Below are 18,281 nucleotides of genomic sequence, written 5' to 3'. Positions count from 1 at the left end.
CAAAAGCCTTGTCACGTGGTTTAGTACCAGGAAGTCCAAGCATGTGCCTTCACAAGTAGAGAGCAGAGGAGTTCTGCTCAGTGGAGCCAAATGGACCTATTGCTATGCTACTGGAAAAAAGCCCTTATATTTATAGATATTATCAGTAGAAATGGCTGATCTGTGAAATTACAATGGAGAATGAAATATGCAGTTGTTTCCCCCCACCGTTTGCTTTTGGTTCCCCCGCCTCCTTCTTCTCCAAACAGAGTCTGAACTCAGTAGTGGTGCACCGCTGTGTTTTCTATTATAAGTTCTGCTTCTTTTGTACAGACAAGCCAAATATATACCATCTGTGGTTTCAGAGTATTTTAGTGTGTGCATTTTGTGCTGATTAATGCTGCTGAAAGTTAAGGAAGTAGCAATATTTTAAGCTTAAAGTATTGCCATATGCTCAGTATGAAGTAATGCAAGTTTATCAAATGACAATTTTATTAGCACAGGAACTTGAAATGATTCTGCTTCCTTAGCACACACACTTGTCTAAACAGTTCCCTTTCTGGTTGCTGTAAAAGCCTACATGTTAATTGCCAAACTATGTTTCCATGATAAAACAGTGTGTGAAGGTGTGTGATTTTTCTGTATGATGAAGTGAATGTGCAAGATACATTATGATTCATGACCTAGAACCACCTAACAAAATGTTAGTGCAGGGGTGTGTGGTGTGTGGAAAATGGCTTAGTGGGTTAAGAGTGGAATTCTGGAAATGTCTGAAGAATAACACACTAGATTTTCATCTGCTGCCTAAGTTTTGTTTGCACTCAATTTAGTGGCATTTGGTCTTGCTGAATTTATTAGAATACTATGAAAAGATGCTTTCAGAAATATTTCAGGCAAAAAGGCTACCATAGAGGCACCTAGGTAGTCTGATGAATTTTTCTACTAAAGACTTTTCTGTAAACTTTTTTTGGATTAGTGTAGTATAAAGACCTTGATAAAACATTTCAAGTTGATATACTTGAAGTTTCTCCGCATATTTGCCTTCTCCTATAGTAACAACCCACCCCTGAAGACGAGTGTAACACAGTTTCTCATTAATGGAAACCTTGGGGGGAGTTAGAGTTAAGCAAAACTGACTGATTGGTGTCTATATATGTAGGGTTTATTTTAGAACAATTGCAATGGAAAGCAGATGTGTAGCCCTTTTCATTATTTTTATCTTTAGTAATATAGCAATGTAAAAGCATAAAATGAACACTTGAGAAAATGTATACAGAAAAGAAAGAGAGGAGAGGATAAGAGTAGAAAGATACCACTGCCCATGGATCCAGCAATGAGACTTGATTGTGCGTCTCTTGGTCAAAGTCTCAGTGGCCATCTTGGCCAGTTGCAGGTGGGGGAAGACCATGAAGCAGGATCTCAGTGGGTTCATTTAACTTCAGCTTTAGGTGCAAGGCCCAGGTACCACCCCTGGGGATGGGCATTTTACACTGTTGCATTTTACGCTGCATCTTGCACAGTGCTCTGGTGGAAGCCCCCAGAAATGAGTCCGGGCATGCTTCTGGAGTCATTGGTTTATGACACCTTCCAAGACATTGCCTCTCATGTCAGCATGGTTGAGCCTGGTATGCCCCATCAGAAAGGGTGAATACCTTCAGGCCTACATATGAATGTCCCCTGTGAATGTAAATGTCCAACACCTTCCTCAGGTAAGGCAGGTGGGGGACAGTTTTACAACTGAGCCACTTGTGAAACAGGAGGACATTCATGGTAAAGAGCTCTGTGCTGCCTCTGCAGGGTCTGCTTCTTACCTGCCTTCTCCCTTACCTGGCTCAAAACCCAACACACATAAATCTCTCCTTGTCCCCCTTGGATGGGTGGGTGGGTGGGTTGGTGTGCAAACCTGGCCTGGCAAAGCACCCTGCTGCCTCCGCAAATGGCAAGAATGTTTTAAGTCACTACCCATTAACATTCTAGTGTCTCACACCTATAAGTCTTCAAAACCTTTAAGTGCACTGACTTAGGGTATAAAAGAATATCTTCCTTTAATGCAAATTGCAATGTCAGCCTAAAGAATGGTCTTCTAGTATTTCAAGGATGCTATAGAAAAAATTTTATTTGGCACCTAAGAATCCATATTGTAGGAGTAACACTTACTATAATAGAATCAAAGCAGGTTGGAAATCATACCAAGAACTCAGGATGTCCACTCACGGTTCAGGTAAGTTCATTTATATGAACCAAATCCAGACCAAGTGGAGAAAACAGGAATGAGGTAGCAAAAGCTTTGTAGTTCTGCACTGATATAACTTTTTTTGGTGTTTTTATTGTGGGGTCTTTTTTTAGTTCTCCCATGTAGTGTGGAATGTTGAGGCTAGCTGCTTCTGACTCAAGCTGATTTTCCTTTCTTCCCCTACAATGCATGCTAGTTTCCTGTAGTTTAGCAAGAAATGTTAGATCCAGGAAATACTGTAGTGCTATCCAAAAAAACCTCCCTTAAAACAAGAACTCTTTGAATCACTTCTCAAAGAAGAGAGAGACATATAAGTAAGATCAGAAAATACGCACCCTAAATTAATAATGAGCTGTCAGAGAGTACACTCCAGATGTAGGGCAAACGAGATAACCACTCTAATTTATTAAATAGAACAAGAGGCACATTTCCCTAAAAACTGCAACGTCTAGTGAAGGTGAGAGAACATACAAAAGCATGAACATAAGATGTGGCAAGCCTTATGGTAGTTCTGCAGTTTGAAGACCGAGGGGGAAATCAGCCTGGTTATTTCTGGAATTGGAGTAAATGAGGTGGAAAAGGATTATTAGGTTGACAAGCACACAGAAGGTAAAAAGATTAGAGCAAACAGCTAATTACCACATGGGAGACAATGTTGTTTAAAATGAAAGGAAGAAATTGCAGAAAGATTTTTGCTGATTTTGTTGCCTTGACTGTATGCCTTCATCTGTATTTAAAGCTCTTCTTACTTTGATCTCTGACTCTTCTATTTGTTTTCCAAAGCTCAAAATTGGAAAGAGATAGGGAACCACCTGACTGGTGTAATTGAAGCATGGAGTTCCTCTTATGTGTTTTTTATATATGAAAGTTGTCTTTAATAAACCTAATTTTTCAAAGAACATCTAGTTCAGTGGCACTGCTCTACTAGTATGTTGTTTACAGTTATTTCTCTTCTGTAGTTCTGGATGCCAATTAATGAACTATAACTTAATTGTACCATAAATTTCATGGGCAAGGTGGTTTTTTGTTTCTTTTTTAAAGACATGGATTGTCCTAACTACCTAGATCTGAAAAAGAGGCTTTTTTGGTTGGCTATTTGTGTTTATTTATTTGAGTTTTTTTAATTATCTATTTCAATTTCTAAGAAGCTCTTTCAGGGTGAAATTTGAACAAACTAGTTTTCTGGCAGGGTTATCCAATACATACTCAATCACATACTCCTATTGTACAATACAGAAATTAACTAGTGATTAACTAAGCTACCAGTATAGTTTTGTTTTTGTGGGACAATAATGGTGTCTTTCATCTTACTTATGAGAAAATAATCATTAAAAAAAATCTCACTAGTATCAGCCAGGTCTAAAAAATTGTGTTTAGTGATTTTCAGTAAAGGATCTAAACATTTTTCCTCAATCTATTTTACCCTCAAAAAAAATCCAGATTTTGGGAAATTGTCTTATAATCAATATTGCAATGTAATTATACCTTATCCAAAATTCTATTTTGTATGTAAAGGCAAGACTACTAATAAGAGGGGAAATGTTAGTTAATTTTTTCTGAAGTTCTTAAATGGAAGTGTGGTGGTTTTGTTTGTTTTCCAGTCAGTTAATGTTTATCACACTGAACATATGACATCCATGTTTTTTCTGAAGCAGTACCTGGAGGATGGACAGGATAGTCTAAGCTATGTAAAATTGTATGAAGTATCTCTGAGTGAGTCAAGGCCTGAATATCTACTTCTGGGTGTCTTAAATTTACCTGTCTTCATCTTAAAATGAGTCCTAACAAAAAAAGTCTTTAGTAGATACAAACAGGTCTTTCTTTCACTTTTTTCTGGAGAGTGCATAGATCTGTTAACCTAGGAGAGTTTCAAAGCTCAAGGATATATTTGAAATTTTGCAGTGAATGTTTGGAGATGCATTAGGGTAAAGCCCATAATGTGTTTGCAGTTTGGAAGTAAAAACATCATGTTTATCATAATTCTCATCACATCTACTGATGGCCTTTATAATAAAAATTTTAGTAACTTGTGCCTTTTTATTGCACAGGTTATCTGGATTTCAGCTTCCATCATCTATTGTGAGCACAGGATCTATCCTCACCCTCTGTTTCACCACAGATTTTGCTGTCAGTGCCCAAGGCTTCAAAGCTATCTATGAAGGTAAGAACTCTTCTTACCTTGTGTTCACTATACTCGATACATGTTTTTCATGTTGAAATGTGGTGTTTCAATTCTGTTTGAGATTTGAGTAATCGGCTGCTATTGCATTAACTGTGGGGTTTATTTTGTAACATACTTAAAATGTTATTTTATCATGACCACAGTTTTGAATTTTAAATTTAATTTAAACTGATACTGCAATTGCTGCCAGAGTTTTCAACAAAATTTGTCAGGCCTCCAAAGCTGGATTCAGAGATAGATTCATTTAAATGGTTTTCTTATTATTTCCTAAATTTTTTTTTTGGAGGCATCTTTAGGCAATGTCTAACTTAAGGGGTGTAATGATAAAAATGAGAGGAGATAAGGATCCTAACTGGTCTTGAAAATGAATAACTAATCTTGTCCTTGTGGAAAATTAAAAAGACAACAGAAATATATGTATAAATAAAATTAAAAACAGAAAAGAGTTGACACTTACTCTGTGGAAGGTGTTAGCCTGCAGTTCTTGTTAGAAATAAGGCCAAGCATTTCTTTTGGATACCAAGAATTATGTTCATAAGACGGGAATGATACCTTTTGTATAGCTCAAAGTATTAAGGAAATGGTTTTACGAGAACTGCAGCCATTGTTGGGGAAAGTTAACAGATACAGTGATATTAAGTCGCTTATTGGATAATGAGGTTGTTTTGAATGTAATTCAGGATTGTTTTCAAACTGAGTGTGTGGTGTTGCTTTGGTTGTTTTGGGGTATTGTGTGTGTTTGATTTTTTTACTGCTTTTTTTTAATTAATGGAAAGGCAGGGTTTCTAATACTTAAAGTTGTAGTTGTAGCAATTTTCCGATTACTTCTCAAACTCCAAGTGATTTTTTTCAGTGTTTTCATAGATCTAATCCTTGGTTGATAGTGTTTATTCTGAAAATTTTGCCTACAATCAGTTAAGTGCCTGAAATGTTTCTATTGATGCAGCTGATGTGGAACTGAATCTAGAAAGTAGTATGGTTTGATGGTAGCTCTTTACTAGGAATAGAATTTGCAAGTGTGTAAATCCATTACATTGGTCACCACTTTAGAGAAAGTCACAGTACCTTAGAGACAGCAGGTGTACCTTCAGATGCTTTGTGAGTTTTGATCATGTTTCTCCTAGAACTCTTGAAACTTTACCTCCCTTTCTTGACAGTGCTGAAGTCTACTCCATATTGATAGGTATCTTTCTTTCATATCTCATTAATGTTTTGAAATGATAGTGTTTTTTAAAGCATCTTATTGAATTTAATACGCATATTGAGGGGATTACAGAGGTGTGAAAGACAGCAGCATAGGAGGTGTCATGAGTAGCTCAGATTGTTTTTGTTTTGAGCTTTTTCTGTTTGGGTGGGCAGCTCACAGTATGTCTTTCCTTAGTAGCTATTCCTCCCTTCCTTTGTCCCCCAAAGCCTTATCACCTGGTAAGTCAGCTAATCAGTCTTTTATTTTTTAACTGATATGAGTGCCATGAGAAAAGACTAAGAAAGTTTCATTGCAATAGTCTTTATAAGCTTTACTAGGTAAATTGAGAAAGATCATCAGAAATCATGAACACACCAGAAACTGTTTTTGTTGCCTCAATAGGAAGCTGCATTCCATGTACCTGTATTGTTCTGTTCTATGAGATGCATGGAGTAGCATAATTCATCCTTTTATGTAATCTGAGCAGTTTGTTTTTCATATTGAAAAGGACAGTGAAAAAGGCTAAAGGACATCTCTTGACTGTCAACTTAGAAACACATACATGGAGCCACAGGCTGTAATATAATGACACTTCCTGCTGGCCTTCTTTCTTGTAAAAACCCCAGCAGGAAGAGCTGTAATTAACAGCAACAGAGAACACCACTTTCTGGTTAAACAACACTGCCCCCTTTCAGATTTAGGGCTGTAAACCTGGTGTTGTCAATGAACTTTAAATTGACTTCAAAATATGACATCTAACTCTGGAAAAAGTGGTAAATGTCACTCAAGTGACAGCATTTCAGTGTACAGACAGGCAGTGGGTACTGATGGCTCTGGAAGGAGTTGTAGCAGTGAGGATTTAGGTGTTTTTTTGTGAAGGCTTGGAATGATTTCTGCTGCAATGGCCAGCTGACTTGCCCATAATTTAAGAACTTCCCTAAACTACCTGTTTTTAATAGTGACTGCTTCTGGCTCCTGTGTCATATGTGATTTTAAGACAGACGTTCAGTTCCTCTAGGACAGGGGAATACATACCAGATATTATCAGCCAGTAGAAGTCTTTATAATCACTCTGCCAGCTACCCATCCCTGGCTACTTGCCTTCCTAATCTATATGCCTATCCCTGGTTTTGGCCAGCTCTTTCATTCTTCTCTTGAGTAAGTGAATTACCATTCACTTGGAAGCAAGGGAAGCACTGAAGTGCTACTGAATGCTGCTGCCAGCTGAGAGTTTGGGGTATTATGGGTTAGGAATGCAGAGTTTGAAAAACTCAGTAGGGCACTACACTAAACCAGGAAAGAAGGCAAGTGAACCACTTCAGTGGTGATTGAATGGCCTCTGAAGTTGCACCCACACTTGGTATCCCTAGCAGAGAGAGAGCATTACATCCCTTCCCCTTGACTAAGGTTCTGACCTGTGCCTTTTACTTGGTATATTCTTCATTTATGACCTCAGTTACTATGCAACAATGACATAACTGGATCCTTTGTGTTGTTAAAATAGAGAAATAAGTTATGAATCAAGCTAGTTTAACCACATTATGGCACTGTAAGCCCTTGAAGATTGGTAGTACTTATGTGACTTAGCCTGCTGTCACCCATATACCATGTGAATATTAACATTACTAGCTAAATAATAAAACTAACTAAATAAATTTAGTTACATAATGAAATCAGATCTTTGTGGCAGTAGACTAGAGAGTTTTAACAAGACACTGATGTAGTTGGGCAGTTACTGAGTTCTTAGGCTGAAATGTAGGTTTCTTTACTGTATCATTACTTCACTAGATTTATGTGTGAGTTTCTGAGATTCTCTAATATTTTTAACTAATAATACTTTAATTTTTCTCAGTGATCATATCAGCACTCTAAATTCTGGTACTGATGAAAACTTGAACTATTCTTATTTTCTGAAAATTATCTGTGTAAGTTTCAAACATGATTAAATCAGTGAAAATAACTATGAACTTCAGAAGTAGTAAGTTCAGTATATAGTATCTGTCAGCTTAATACGCTAAATGATTTATTGACCATTACAATCATTGTTTCATATATAAACATAAGGTTTTAGCAATGGAATTGGAGAATTGAGGGATAGCTCCTCTTTCTGTAATGTGTGGTTGTTTTTTATAATTGCAGTGGTTTACACCATAGGAAATATATTTTGGCTTTGCAGGGACTGCAGAAGGAGAAAACAAAGTACTTGTACTTGTGCAATTTTGCTTAATTCCCTGTTAAAATCAGTTTGATTCCTACATTTCTAGAATGAAGTTAACAAGCCATTTTTTAAAAAGGCTACATACAGAATTAAAAAATCAGCATTGCTAAATCATTGTAGTAATTTTCTTTGAAAAGTCAGAAGTATTCCTCTCATACAGAAAACTATGACAGCAGTATCTGAACTGCTATGCATATGTATAATTTGAGTAATGCATGGTCTTTCTTCTATCAAGGTACCATGGCCTGCCATTCAGGGAATCCAGCTGTCAAGTGGAAAAGAGCCGGTGAAAGTACAAAACTAATGTCATAGTGTATTTCTAGTCATCAGCATAAAATGAAATATCATGGGGTTTAACTTATATTTGGATACACTAGTGTCTGCTGCTAAACATTTAGATGCCCTCTAAGGTTAACAATCCTTGGTTCATTTTCATGTTTTTTGGTTGGGTTTTTTTGGTGGTTTTCTTTGTTTTTGTTTGTTTTTGTTTTGGGTTTTTTTGTGTGTGGGTGTATGTGGTTGTTTTTGTCATTTCTTTGTAGTGTAGAATTGGTGGACAGTGTTTAAACAACAAGCCAGATGTACTGGACTTGGTGTTTGTTTGTACCTTTCCTTGATCTCTGTTCTACAGCAGCAGCTGTTCCTCACCAGAAAAAGAGCTCTTGAATCTCCCTCTATTCTACTTGCCCTCAGGCCATATTTCCCTTTTTCTTTTTTTCTTTGATTTCTCAAAGCTTTCTGCTCACACCCAGCATTAACATTTATACTGTCAGTTACCTCATCCTCCCTTATGCAACTTCCCAAAGCTTCTTTTTAAATCCTTTTTAACATCAACAGCAGAAAGTAGTGATGCACTTGCATGGTATATAGTCTTTGAAGAAATCTTTTTTTTTCACCTCTTGCTGCTCTTGTTCTTCCTGAGTATCTGTTACATGGTGGGCGATTGTTTTGTTTTGGTTGTTTTTGTCTTGTTTTTGATTTCTTTTTTGTTTGGTTTGGGTTTTGTTGTTGTTTTTGTGTTTGGTTGGTTTTTTTTTATGGTTCAATACTTTTGGCTATATAAACAAAAGTCTTGAAAAATTTCCCCAATCAACTTGGTATGATTCTGTGAGTTTGCCAAGGTAATTTTCCCAACACTGTGATTTTTCTAGTCAACATGTACCCCAGTGAAGATAATGGACCTCTAGACTCAACCTAATGTTTGTTGGGTTTTGCTTGTTTCCCTCCCTGAAGTACCAAAGTACCTTTTCTGCACTCGGTTTAAAGAGTAAAAATTTGCTTGTCATTTAGTCAGTGCTTGAACTACTTCCTACTTTTTGTCCATGAGTCTAGTTAATGGCTATGTAGTTCTCCCAACAAACCTTGGTACAATGATGAGACTAGTTACTCTCTGGGAATGGATGAATAATTCAATGAATAATCTGAGGCAAATATTTCAAGTAGGAAGCTAAATTGGCAAGAAAATACCAACTTTAAGCAACTTGTATGCATAATGATCCCCTACTATTCAGTGTGAGATGAGTCTCCTGAATCTTCAACCATCGCCAGTTAATCTCTGTGGTTTAGTCATGGGTGCTCTTTTATCTATTAGACAATATTTAATTTTCATAGAACCATAGAAGATTGGAAGAAACTGTAAAAATCATCTAGCTCAAAACCCCATCACCACCACGGGCAGGGAGCCCTTCCATTAGCAGATTCAATAATTGGAACAATTTTGATTGTTTCAGTGATGTGAAACTGTGAATGACTGTGAACATAAGTGGATTAGTAAATCCAGCTCAGAAAAGCTCCAAAAGATTATAATGAATATCTAACGATGAAATCAAGAGTTACGCAGTTTGTTCTATATTCTCTTGCATGGGTTTTGGGAAGGATTCGGTTTGTCACTCCCAAACCTGTAAGTATTTTCTCTTCTGCTGTGGTTTTTGGAGAAAGAAGCAGTGTAAATTCTATTAATTTAATCTTTTTAAATGTTAAAGGCACAAACTGTCTTTTTCTTAGCTTTTCTTTAGTAAGAAAACTTTACTAATCTTAATGCTGTAGTAAAAGCTGCTATTGTTGTAAATGTAGTATTGACAGCTTTGTCTGTTAGTGTAATTTGCTGTAAGACCTTTTAATAGGCTGATATATTTCTTTTTCTATTTTTAGTTAAATCGTATTTTGGTAGTCTCTTCAATCTGAGATTTTTGTTGAACCTTTTATCAATATGTGTTTGTGTATGCACATGGTGAAGTAAACCAAAAACTTTAAATAGTGAAAGCAGAGACTGAAATAAGACTTTTTTTTTTGAGGCTTGAATTTGTAGCTGTACCTCTTTGGAATGGCAGTAATTGTTTTCTGAGAATGAATTTGGGTAAAAACTTCCTTCGTCAATTACAGTCCTTGAAAAGGAAAAGGGTTTTTTTTTCTTTCTTTAGCAAATTTTCATTAAATTAACATGTTTCTGGAATGGTATCATATTAATGGCTGTTAATGATGACATACAGGAAAGAAATCATAATGCAGTTAAAAAAACTCCTGATATTTCAGGTATCACACCATGCCATAGTTAGTAGCAGGAAAATCTCAGGGCAGAAGAGGTCTAGCAGGGCTGTGAGCCTGTTCTATAAGAACTCTGCTACCTAATCTAGAATATCAATGATTTAGATATCAAAGGAGTTTTAACAATATCAGCTAAGAAAATTATTTTTAATCCTACATGTGTTCAGAAAACTTCTGAAAAATGAAATGCTGCGTTTGTGAGGAGAGATAGATAAAATAGTCTGCTTGTGTTTTGAAGTGTATGAATGAATCTTCATCAGTTAAAGAAATGAAATTCCTTTCACTTAATGTTGCATTTCAGCAATATTCAAAGGACCAGGATGGAATGCTATTTCCTTAAAATGTTCAAGGGCATAAATTTCCCAATTTGAAGTTCTAGGAAATTCTTTCCTAGAAAAAAAAGGCACTGTACTGAAAATTGTGATGGAATACACCCTACTTGAATTGACCAAAAAATTAAATTAAATATTGTAGGTCTCATTATTAAGCCCTGAATTTTGTATCTAAAGGAAGAATAACTTTTATGTTATGCTATGACAATTATGTTAGTCAATTTACAAGCTATTCCAGTTGTGTTCTGCTTTCCATATTTCACCCAGGCTCAATCTTTCCAGCTCGATCCTTAATGAGGAAAAGACATCCTTCATGTGGCTAGTAGCCATTTCAAAAGGAATTACATGTTTTAAGATAAGTTCTTGGAACTGTCTTTTTGGCTGCCTCTGATTCTGGAAGGAATTATTTTGTGCCTTCTGGTGACTTACTGATCCATGTAAGAGCAACAGTGATGTTTGTCCTTGGTGCATGAATCACTAACAAACACACTGTTGGTGGTTCATACCTTGTTATGGTTTAGTGGACTTGTAACCTCCCTCCACAAAATTCTTACTTCTGCTACTATTTGAGATCACAAACCCAAAATGTTTTGGTTGAAGTGGGCTTGCTAGAGGGAAAGATTAAGGAGTTGGTCCTCTGCTACTATGAGGTGCCAGTCCTAAACCAGAACAGCACATTCTAGCATGGAAAACAGAAGTGGAAAGTCAGTGCTGTAACAGGATTGTTTCTGTGTAGCCTAAATAACTTGCTACAGTGGTTTCATGTCCCTGCTACATCCTGAGAGATCATCATCCCAGCTGTGCTGATATTAATATCCAGTTTCATGTTCTTTCTTGTCTGTCATCGCTGATATGTGTTCGTATGACTAATATTAACTTGTGAAAAACACGAAAAGATTTTTTGAAATATCACAATTATCTAAGTGCAGTCATTGCCTTATATGAATGAGCATTAAGATTATTGTTGTGATTTAATCCCGGTGGGCAGCTGAGCACCACACAGCCACTTGCTCACCAGCCCCACAGTGAATGGGGGAGAGAATTGGAAGGGTAAAAGTGAGAAAATTGGTGGGTTGAGGTAAAAACAGTTTAATAGTTAAAGCAAAAGCTGCATGTGCAAGCAAAGCAAAGTAAAGATTTCATTCACTGCTTCCTATCAGCAGGCAGGTGTTCAGACATCTCCACAAAAGCAGGGCTCTATCACGTCTTTGGTTACTGGGGAGGACAAATGCCATCACTCCCAACATCTGCAACATCCCAACAGCTGCAATGGCAGCCCTAGCCAGACTCCACCCCTGCCCACTTGGTTGCTGAGCATGATGCCTTTGGTCAGATGGGGTCAGCTGTCCCAGCTGTGTTCCCTCCCAACATCTTGTGCACTTCCAGCCCAGTCGCTGACAGGACAGAAGAGGCCTTGACACTGTGTAAGCTCTGCTCAGCAATTTTGTGAAATATCCCTGCATTATCAAGACTGTTTTCATCACAAATCCAAAACCCCACACTAGCTACCATGAAGAAATTTAATTCTCTCTTAGCTGGAACCAGTACAAATGTGCAGCATGATCTAAAAATCCTGTAGATCAGTGTTGTAGGTAGCTTAAAAAGAAACCCTAAACAAACAAAAAAACTTCCAAAATAAGCAAACCCCACTCCTACTGAATAGAAAGAGACTAACTTTGCCTGTCCTGTTCAAAATGCTCTAATTCTATCTGGACTTTAATTTTTGAAGTTACAATATATTCTCTTGCAGCTGCAATAGTTTGATAAACAAACAAGGTCAAAACTTCCATAATTCTAAAATTGTGTTGGAATTTTTTGGGTTTTTTAATTCATCCATATAAGGAATTTATGGAATTCATCTCTTATCCAAGTGCTTTTCTGAATCAAGCCATGCAATATGACTCAACAGAGTTGGCATTTTTGTTTGTTCCATTTTACAGCCAAATGGGATTTGGTGGAATAACTTCTTTTGTTCATAGCCCTGCAGATTTGCTGGAGATAGAATTTTAGCTAGGCAGCCTGTGTCCTTCCCTACTCACTCCATATTTATTGTAAACAGCAACTGATGCTAAATATCAGGATTCCAGGAGTTAAAGAAGGAACCTGTTTTCTGTTCAAAACTCCATTTTACTTCAACTTTCAGCTCTGGGCTTAGTCTCTTCCTCTTTACCAATGTGGAAGTTAAAACAGTGCCAGCGTCTTGTGCATGTTGCCAAACTACTCACAGGAGATTTTTGATGCATTTATCCCCAGGCTTCTATTTGGTTGAAAAGTTAAATCCTAATTTCTTTTCTAGTTACTGGATATACTCAGTAGGGTCAGCTTGTCTTCAGATGGTCCCAGATGGAATACAACTGCCACTTACCTAGATTTTAATGAATCTGACTATGACTTGCTTCATTTGTGGTCTGATTTGTAAAGCAAGTTGTTTTTTCCTTTGGATGGCACAAAATAGGGAAAGTTGTAATGGGCTTTTCAACTCTTGGATAATAAAAATGCATTTCCAGCATTTCTGCTGGTTCTGGTTTGTTGTAGTCTTTCTTTTGTTTATATTTTTTTTTTGTTATCTATTTTCCTTAACTTAAAGTAGTATCACTTTTTATTATGGAAACTGTTGCCTTTATAAAAATGTCTCTGCATCTTAGTAAGAGTTACTGTTGATAACTACTCTGTATTTATTATGAATCTGCTTGCAATGGCAAAGATGACTTAGGGATTTTATGTCTTTTGTTGCAAAAATAAAAGAAAATGAAAAAATCCTTATCTCATCTGGGATCATTGTTTGCAGATTTTTATTCTTTTAAACTGGAAAAAGGTGTAGTGTGATGCAGAGTTGAATCAGTATTTCTGGAATAAACCCCTGTGGGTTATTGGGATAGAAAATAGGAATTTGGATTTGCTTTGTTACTGTAGCCAGCAGCTGTTATCCTGATTAATTAAAGGTTGTATAATTTGCTGTGTTAGATGGATAGTTAGCATATAAATACAGTCACATACCTTGCTTTTCATCTTCTCTTGTATAACTAAACCATTAATAATTGCACTTTGAATTACTTTGTTTTTCATATCCTTCCCATATATTGAAGGTTTCATTCGCATAACTTTTCATGTTTTTCTTTTGCAGTTGGGATAATAAGGCAGATAGATGGAAGTTTGCAATAAAATATACTCATCAAAACAAACATGTCTAAATTTTTACCAAGGTGCTGATCTTGCTTAGTAATGAAGAAAATAGCTGGTATGTCACCAGCTTGTTAATTGTGAAGAAAGGGCGTAGGTTGCTTATAGTACACATAATGTAGACACTGCATTTTAACTGAAATTTTTGAGATTTGTTCAAATCTATTATGTGATCGTCATCTCTATGTTTTTGTACTATCTATTGGACTACTTTGTGTATTGCATATCTAAATACCGGTCCTTCACCCAAGTAACCCCATTAACTTCTTAAGGTATATGTGTTGCTATAAATGAGTCTGCAAAACCATTGAGTGCTTGTTAACTCTGTATTTTGTATTTGTACCCTTTAACACTTGGAAATCTTTTATCTTGTATATAGTGGAAGACTTCCTAAAATATTTACAGAATTATTTATGCATGGAATATTTTCGAGAAATTTTGCCTTAAGGTTCTTTGAAGCTGGCTTATAGGATTGACTTGAAAAGGGCCATAGGAGGCATGGAAGGTCACACAGTCTCCTTGACTGTATTAGATCTGTGCCTTTCTTACACTTGCTTAACAACAAGGCATATCTGTATTGTGTCAGTGAATTGTAAGCCTGAAGTCACAAGAATGTTAAAGCAACAATTTTGACTATGCAAAATCTTACATATGGGGAAAGAGTTAGCATTCTTTCTGTGTGTATGTCTGTAAACCCAGAATTTTTAGAGTAATCAGTCTTGAGTGTCTACTCAATATTAGTCCAGATGAAATTTTTACAGAAAATCAAAAAGAACAAGAATGAAGTCAGAGTTGCACAAAAAATTCTTGGTTTCTGCTCTTTTTCCTAGTATTATGCTTATCCTTCCCCTGCTCATCTGGGTCCACTAGTTGATGCTTTCTTCTTCCCCAGTTTTAGGATGCACTTGAGGTTATTCGTACTTAAAGGGATTTTATATGTTTTCTCTTTCTTCATTGGTCTGCAGTTCCACATATCACCCATACTTATTTAATACAGTGTCCCATGCATGTTAGCTACTACTTATTTGGTTTTTTGTTACTCATAAACCCAGTTTTGTCTGGGTCTGCATTTCTGTAGTAGACTATGGGTGAGTTGTTCAACTAGAGTTGTGGGCTCTCTAGTACCAAGTCTTTGTTTCATCTCTTACTGTTCCTATACATGTATTTCCCTGGACTGCATCCTTTATCTCTGCTTCTCAAAGACTCAAAGCAGGCTTGTATTTCTCTGAACCATGTCATTGTGCCAGTTGCAAAATACTTCATTCTGCATAGACTATTTGCTACAGCTATTAATTTAAAGCTCTGGTTGTACCATCAGAAAAAAAAGGAAGGAAAAAAAAAGAGAAAACCAAATTAGCCTTAGACAGCCAGTCAATTAGAAAAATTCCTATCACAGCTAAATGAAGTAAAGCAAAGCTGCAGGCAAGTTGGAGAATTTCATACAGGGTGAACCTGACTGTAGCAAGCATTGGTCCTGAGGCCTTGCAATCCCTTTACAAAACTTGTGGTCCGTTACAGAGGATGGCAGTACTGGATTACAGGGTTTCACAGTCATAAAACATGGTGTGCATAAAACAGTTACTTTCCTGATACAGCTTTAGTTTTCAAATTTGCCTGTTTTAATTAAAGTTCTCATTAGAACTCTCAGAGAACTGTTGAGTGTGAAATCCTTGCCTGGTCCCTGTACTACCAGGCAGCTAGGGTGACCCTTGCCTTGATGCCTTGATGGGGCTACCTAAAAACAGAGGCTCGGCAAAATTAAGAAAATAAAAGTGAGTATATTTATTGAAGGGTCTTCAGGTACACTTCAGACAGTCCAAGCCCCAGGGGCTACACCCAAAATGGATGCCCAGCTCACAAGTTTTCATACTTGTATAAGTTTGATCCATTTGCATATCGGGAGTTAATTCTCCAATTACAGCTTCAGGTAATGAAGTTATTAATCCAAGTTTCTTTCCCCCCTAACCCACTGTTGTTTAAATTTCTCAGGGCCTAAGACAGCAAGATGTCCTTGAGTTTCAGGCCTAGAGAGGATTTGTTTAGTCTGACCAGAATGGGAGAACAGTAGCTAATGGGCTATATGGAGTTTTTAGAATTATGCACTAAAGAATTATAGGATATGAAAAATATAAAAGCTAAAATCCTAAGGCATCAACCTGATTAGCTCCCTAAATTTGTGATAGCTGGATACTGAGGTATTCATAAAAGACTATAATCATTAAATATTTCAAAAGCCAGTTAATATTAGAAGCCTGTGTTAACATTAGAGAAATAATCTCAAAGCAGAGGTGTCTGTTTGTCTTTTTTGACCTTACAATGCAATTTGAAGGACTACCTTAGCTGTCTGTAAGCTGAGCATTTTAATCATAGAACAGTTTGGGTTGGAAGGAACCTTAAAGATCATTTAGTTCCAACACCCTGCAGTGAGCAGGGACATCTTTTACTACATCAGATTGCTCAAAGCCCTGTCAAACCTGACCTTGAATGCCCCTAATGATGGGACATTCACAACTTCCCTGAGCACCCCGTTCTAGTGTTTCACCATAATCATTGTAAAATATGTTCTTATAGCTAATCTGAATCTACTCAATCCTTTAAAACCCCATCACTCTCCCTAACACTTCAGACCTTGTTAAAGAGTTTCCCTCCATGTTTCTTACAACTTTAGGTATTGAAAGGCCCCAGTGGGATGTCTCCGGTATCTTCTCTATGCTGAACAACTCAAAACCTCTCAGACTTTCTTTACAGGAAAGGTGTTTTGTGACCTCTCCCTGGACCTGCTCAAAGAGGTCTGTGATGTTCTTGTATTGGGGCCTCCAGACCCGAATGCTGCATTCCAGTTGGGGTCTTACGAGAGCAGAGTAGAAGGGAAAAATCCTCTACCTCACCCTGCTGGTCACACTGCTTTTGTTGTAGCTCAGAATGCGATCGACCTTCTGGCCTGTAAGTACACATTGCCTGCTCACATCCAATTTCTTGTTCACCGCTATTCCTGGATCCTTCTTCACAGGGCTGTTTTTAATCCATTCATTCCTTAGGACGCGCTGATATCAGTGAGTGCCCTGACCCAGTTGTAGGACTTTTTACTTGGCCTTGTTGGATTTCAGGAAGTTTCCATGGGCCTATTTGTCAAGCCTAACAACATCCTTCCAGATGACACCCCTCTCCCAAGTGTATCAACTGCACCACTCAGCTGCACCACTCAGCTGCACACTTGCTGAGGCTGCTCTCAATCACAGTGTGTCCTTAATAAAAGTATTGAGCAATATTGGTCCTGATATGGCCCGTGAGGGGCACCTCTTGTGATTCATCTGTATTTGGACATTGAGCTGTCAACCACCATTCTTTGGATGCATCTATTCACCCAGGATTTTCTCCATTGACTAGTCCATCCATCAAACCCACATCTTTCCAATTTAGAAGCAAGGAAGTTTGAGAGTACTGTATCAAACATCTTGCAGAGGTCAAAGTATTGCATTGAGGTTCAGGGACTTGAAAGATGAGGGAAGAGCACTTGCCAGTGAAAACAGAGATAAAAAAGTCATCAGGTAGCTAAGCCTCCTCCATGTCATCAGGAGGAATTTCATCATGGAAAGGGTGATTAAATATTGGAATGGACTGCCCAGGGAGGTGGTGGAGTCACCCTGAAGGTGTTCAGGAGATGACTGGGTGTGGTATTTAGTACCATGGTCTAGCTGACAACATGTGGATCAATTAAGGGCTGGATTCTGTGATCTTTGAGGTCTTTTCCAACCTAAATAATTGTGTGATTCTATGCTTTATTGGGAGAGTACAATTTCTTTTGTCTTCCTTTTCTGACTAACATACCCACAGAAGCTGTTCATACTGTTCACAATCCTTGCCAAATTCAGGTCCAGCAGTGCCTTCCTTAGCTTTCTCGATCCCAGGTTGCATGCCTGTATTCTTCTCAGTATTTGTGTCTGCTTCTTAATCTAAGATTTAGACCATGTACACTGCTTTACAGAAAGTCAGCATTTGAACTGAAAGGACCTTTAATAGAAATATATGGTTCATGTCAATGGAAATCACTCTTACTTCAAACACAGTTCGAGAATGCTATATTATTAGATAATTTTTCAGTATTCTACATATTTGAGTTCTTTGATTCTTTGGAAAACTGTCATTTTGGAGGCTGGAGAGAAGTCATGAAACTTTCTAAAACAAAGTGGGTCAGGGTCCCTCTCCCAGTTCTGTTTTGAGATGAAAAACTGGTTTTGGAAGCAGAAGCTTTGAGAAAACTGGTATCTCTGCTGCAAAATGTGTGAAATTTTGCTTACTTCTCAAAAGATGCAGCCAATTTAATGTACACTTTATATGTAGCTTCCTGGTGGCAGCAGAAGAAAATTTGCTCAGTCGTCCTCTTTAAATTTCTTAGGTGACTGTGGACACCCACAGGTAGTCAGTTC

At 37.3% G+C, this 18,281-nt stretch overlaps 1 protein-coding gene across 2 annotated transcripts in view; it reads left to right on the top strand.

Moving 5' to 3' along the window:
• CSMD1 (CUB and Sushi multiple domains 1) overlaps positions 1-18,281 on the top strand; it is a 1,103,023-nt gene that overhangs the window by 336,024 nt on the left and 748,718 nt on the right. For both annotated transcript variants that reach the window (XM_042017326.1, XM_042017325.1), the window contains exon 3: positions 4,261-4,373. In XM_042017326.1, coding sequence (XP_041873260.1) covers positions 4,261-4,373 — 113 coding nt within the window. The remainder of the gene's footprint in view (positions 1-4,260; positions 4,374-18,281) is intronic.

Source organism: Corvus kubaryi, unplaced genomic scaffold (genome assembly GCF_017639235.1).
Source record: "Corvus kubaryi isolate FWS band 111438036 unplaced genomic scaffold, C.kubaryi_AGA036_p1.0 split3-73, whole genome shotgun sequence".
Lineage (NCBI taxonomy): Eukaryota > Metazoa > Chordata > Aves > Passeriformes > Corvidae > Corvus > Corvus kubaryi.
The sequence above is the reverse complement of the archived record's forward strand: the minus strand, read 5'-3'. Positions and strand labels throughout refer to the sequence as shown.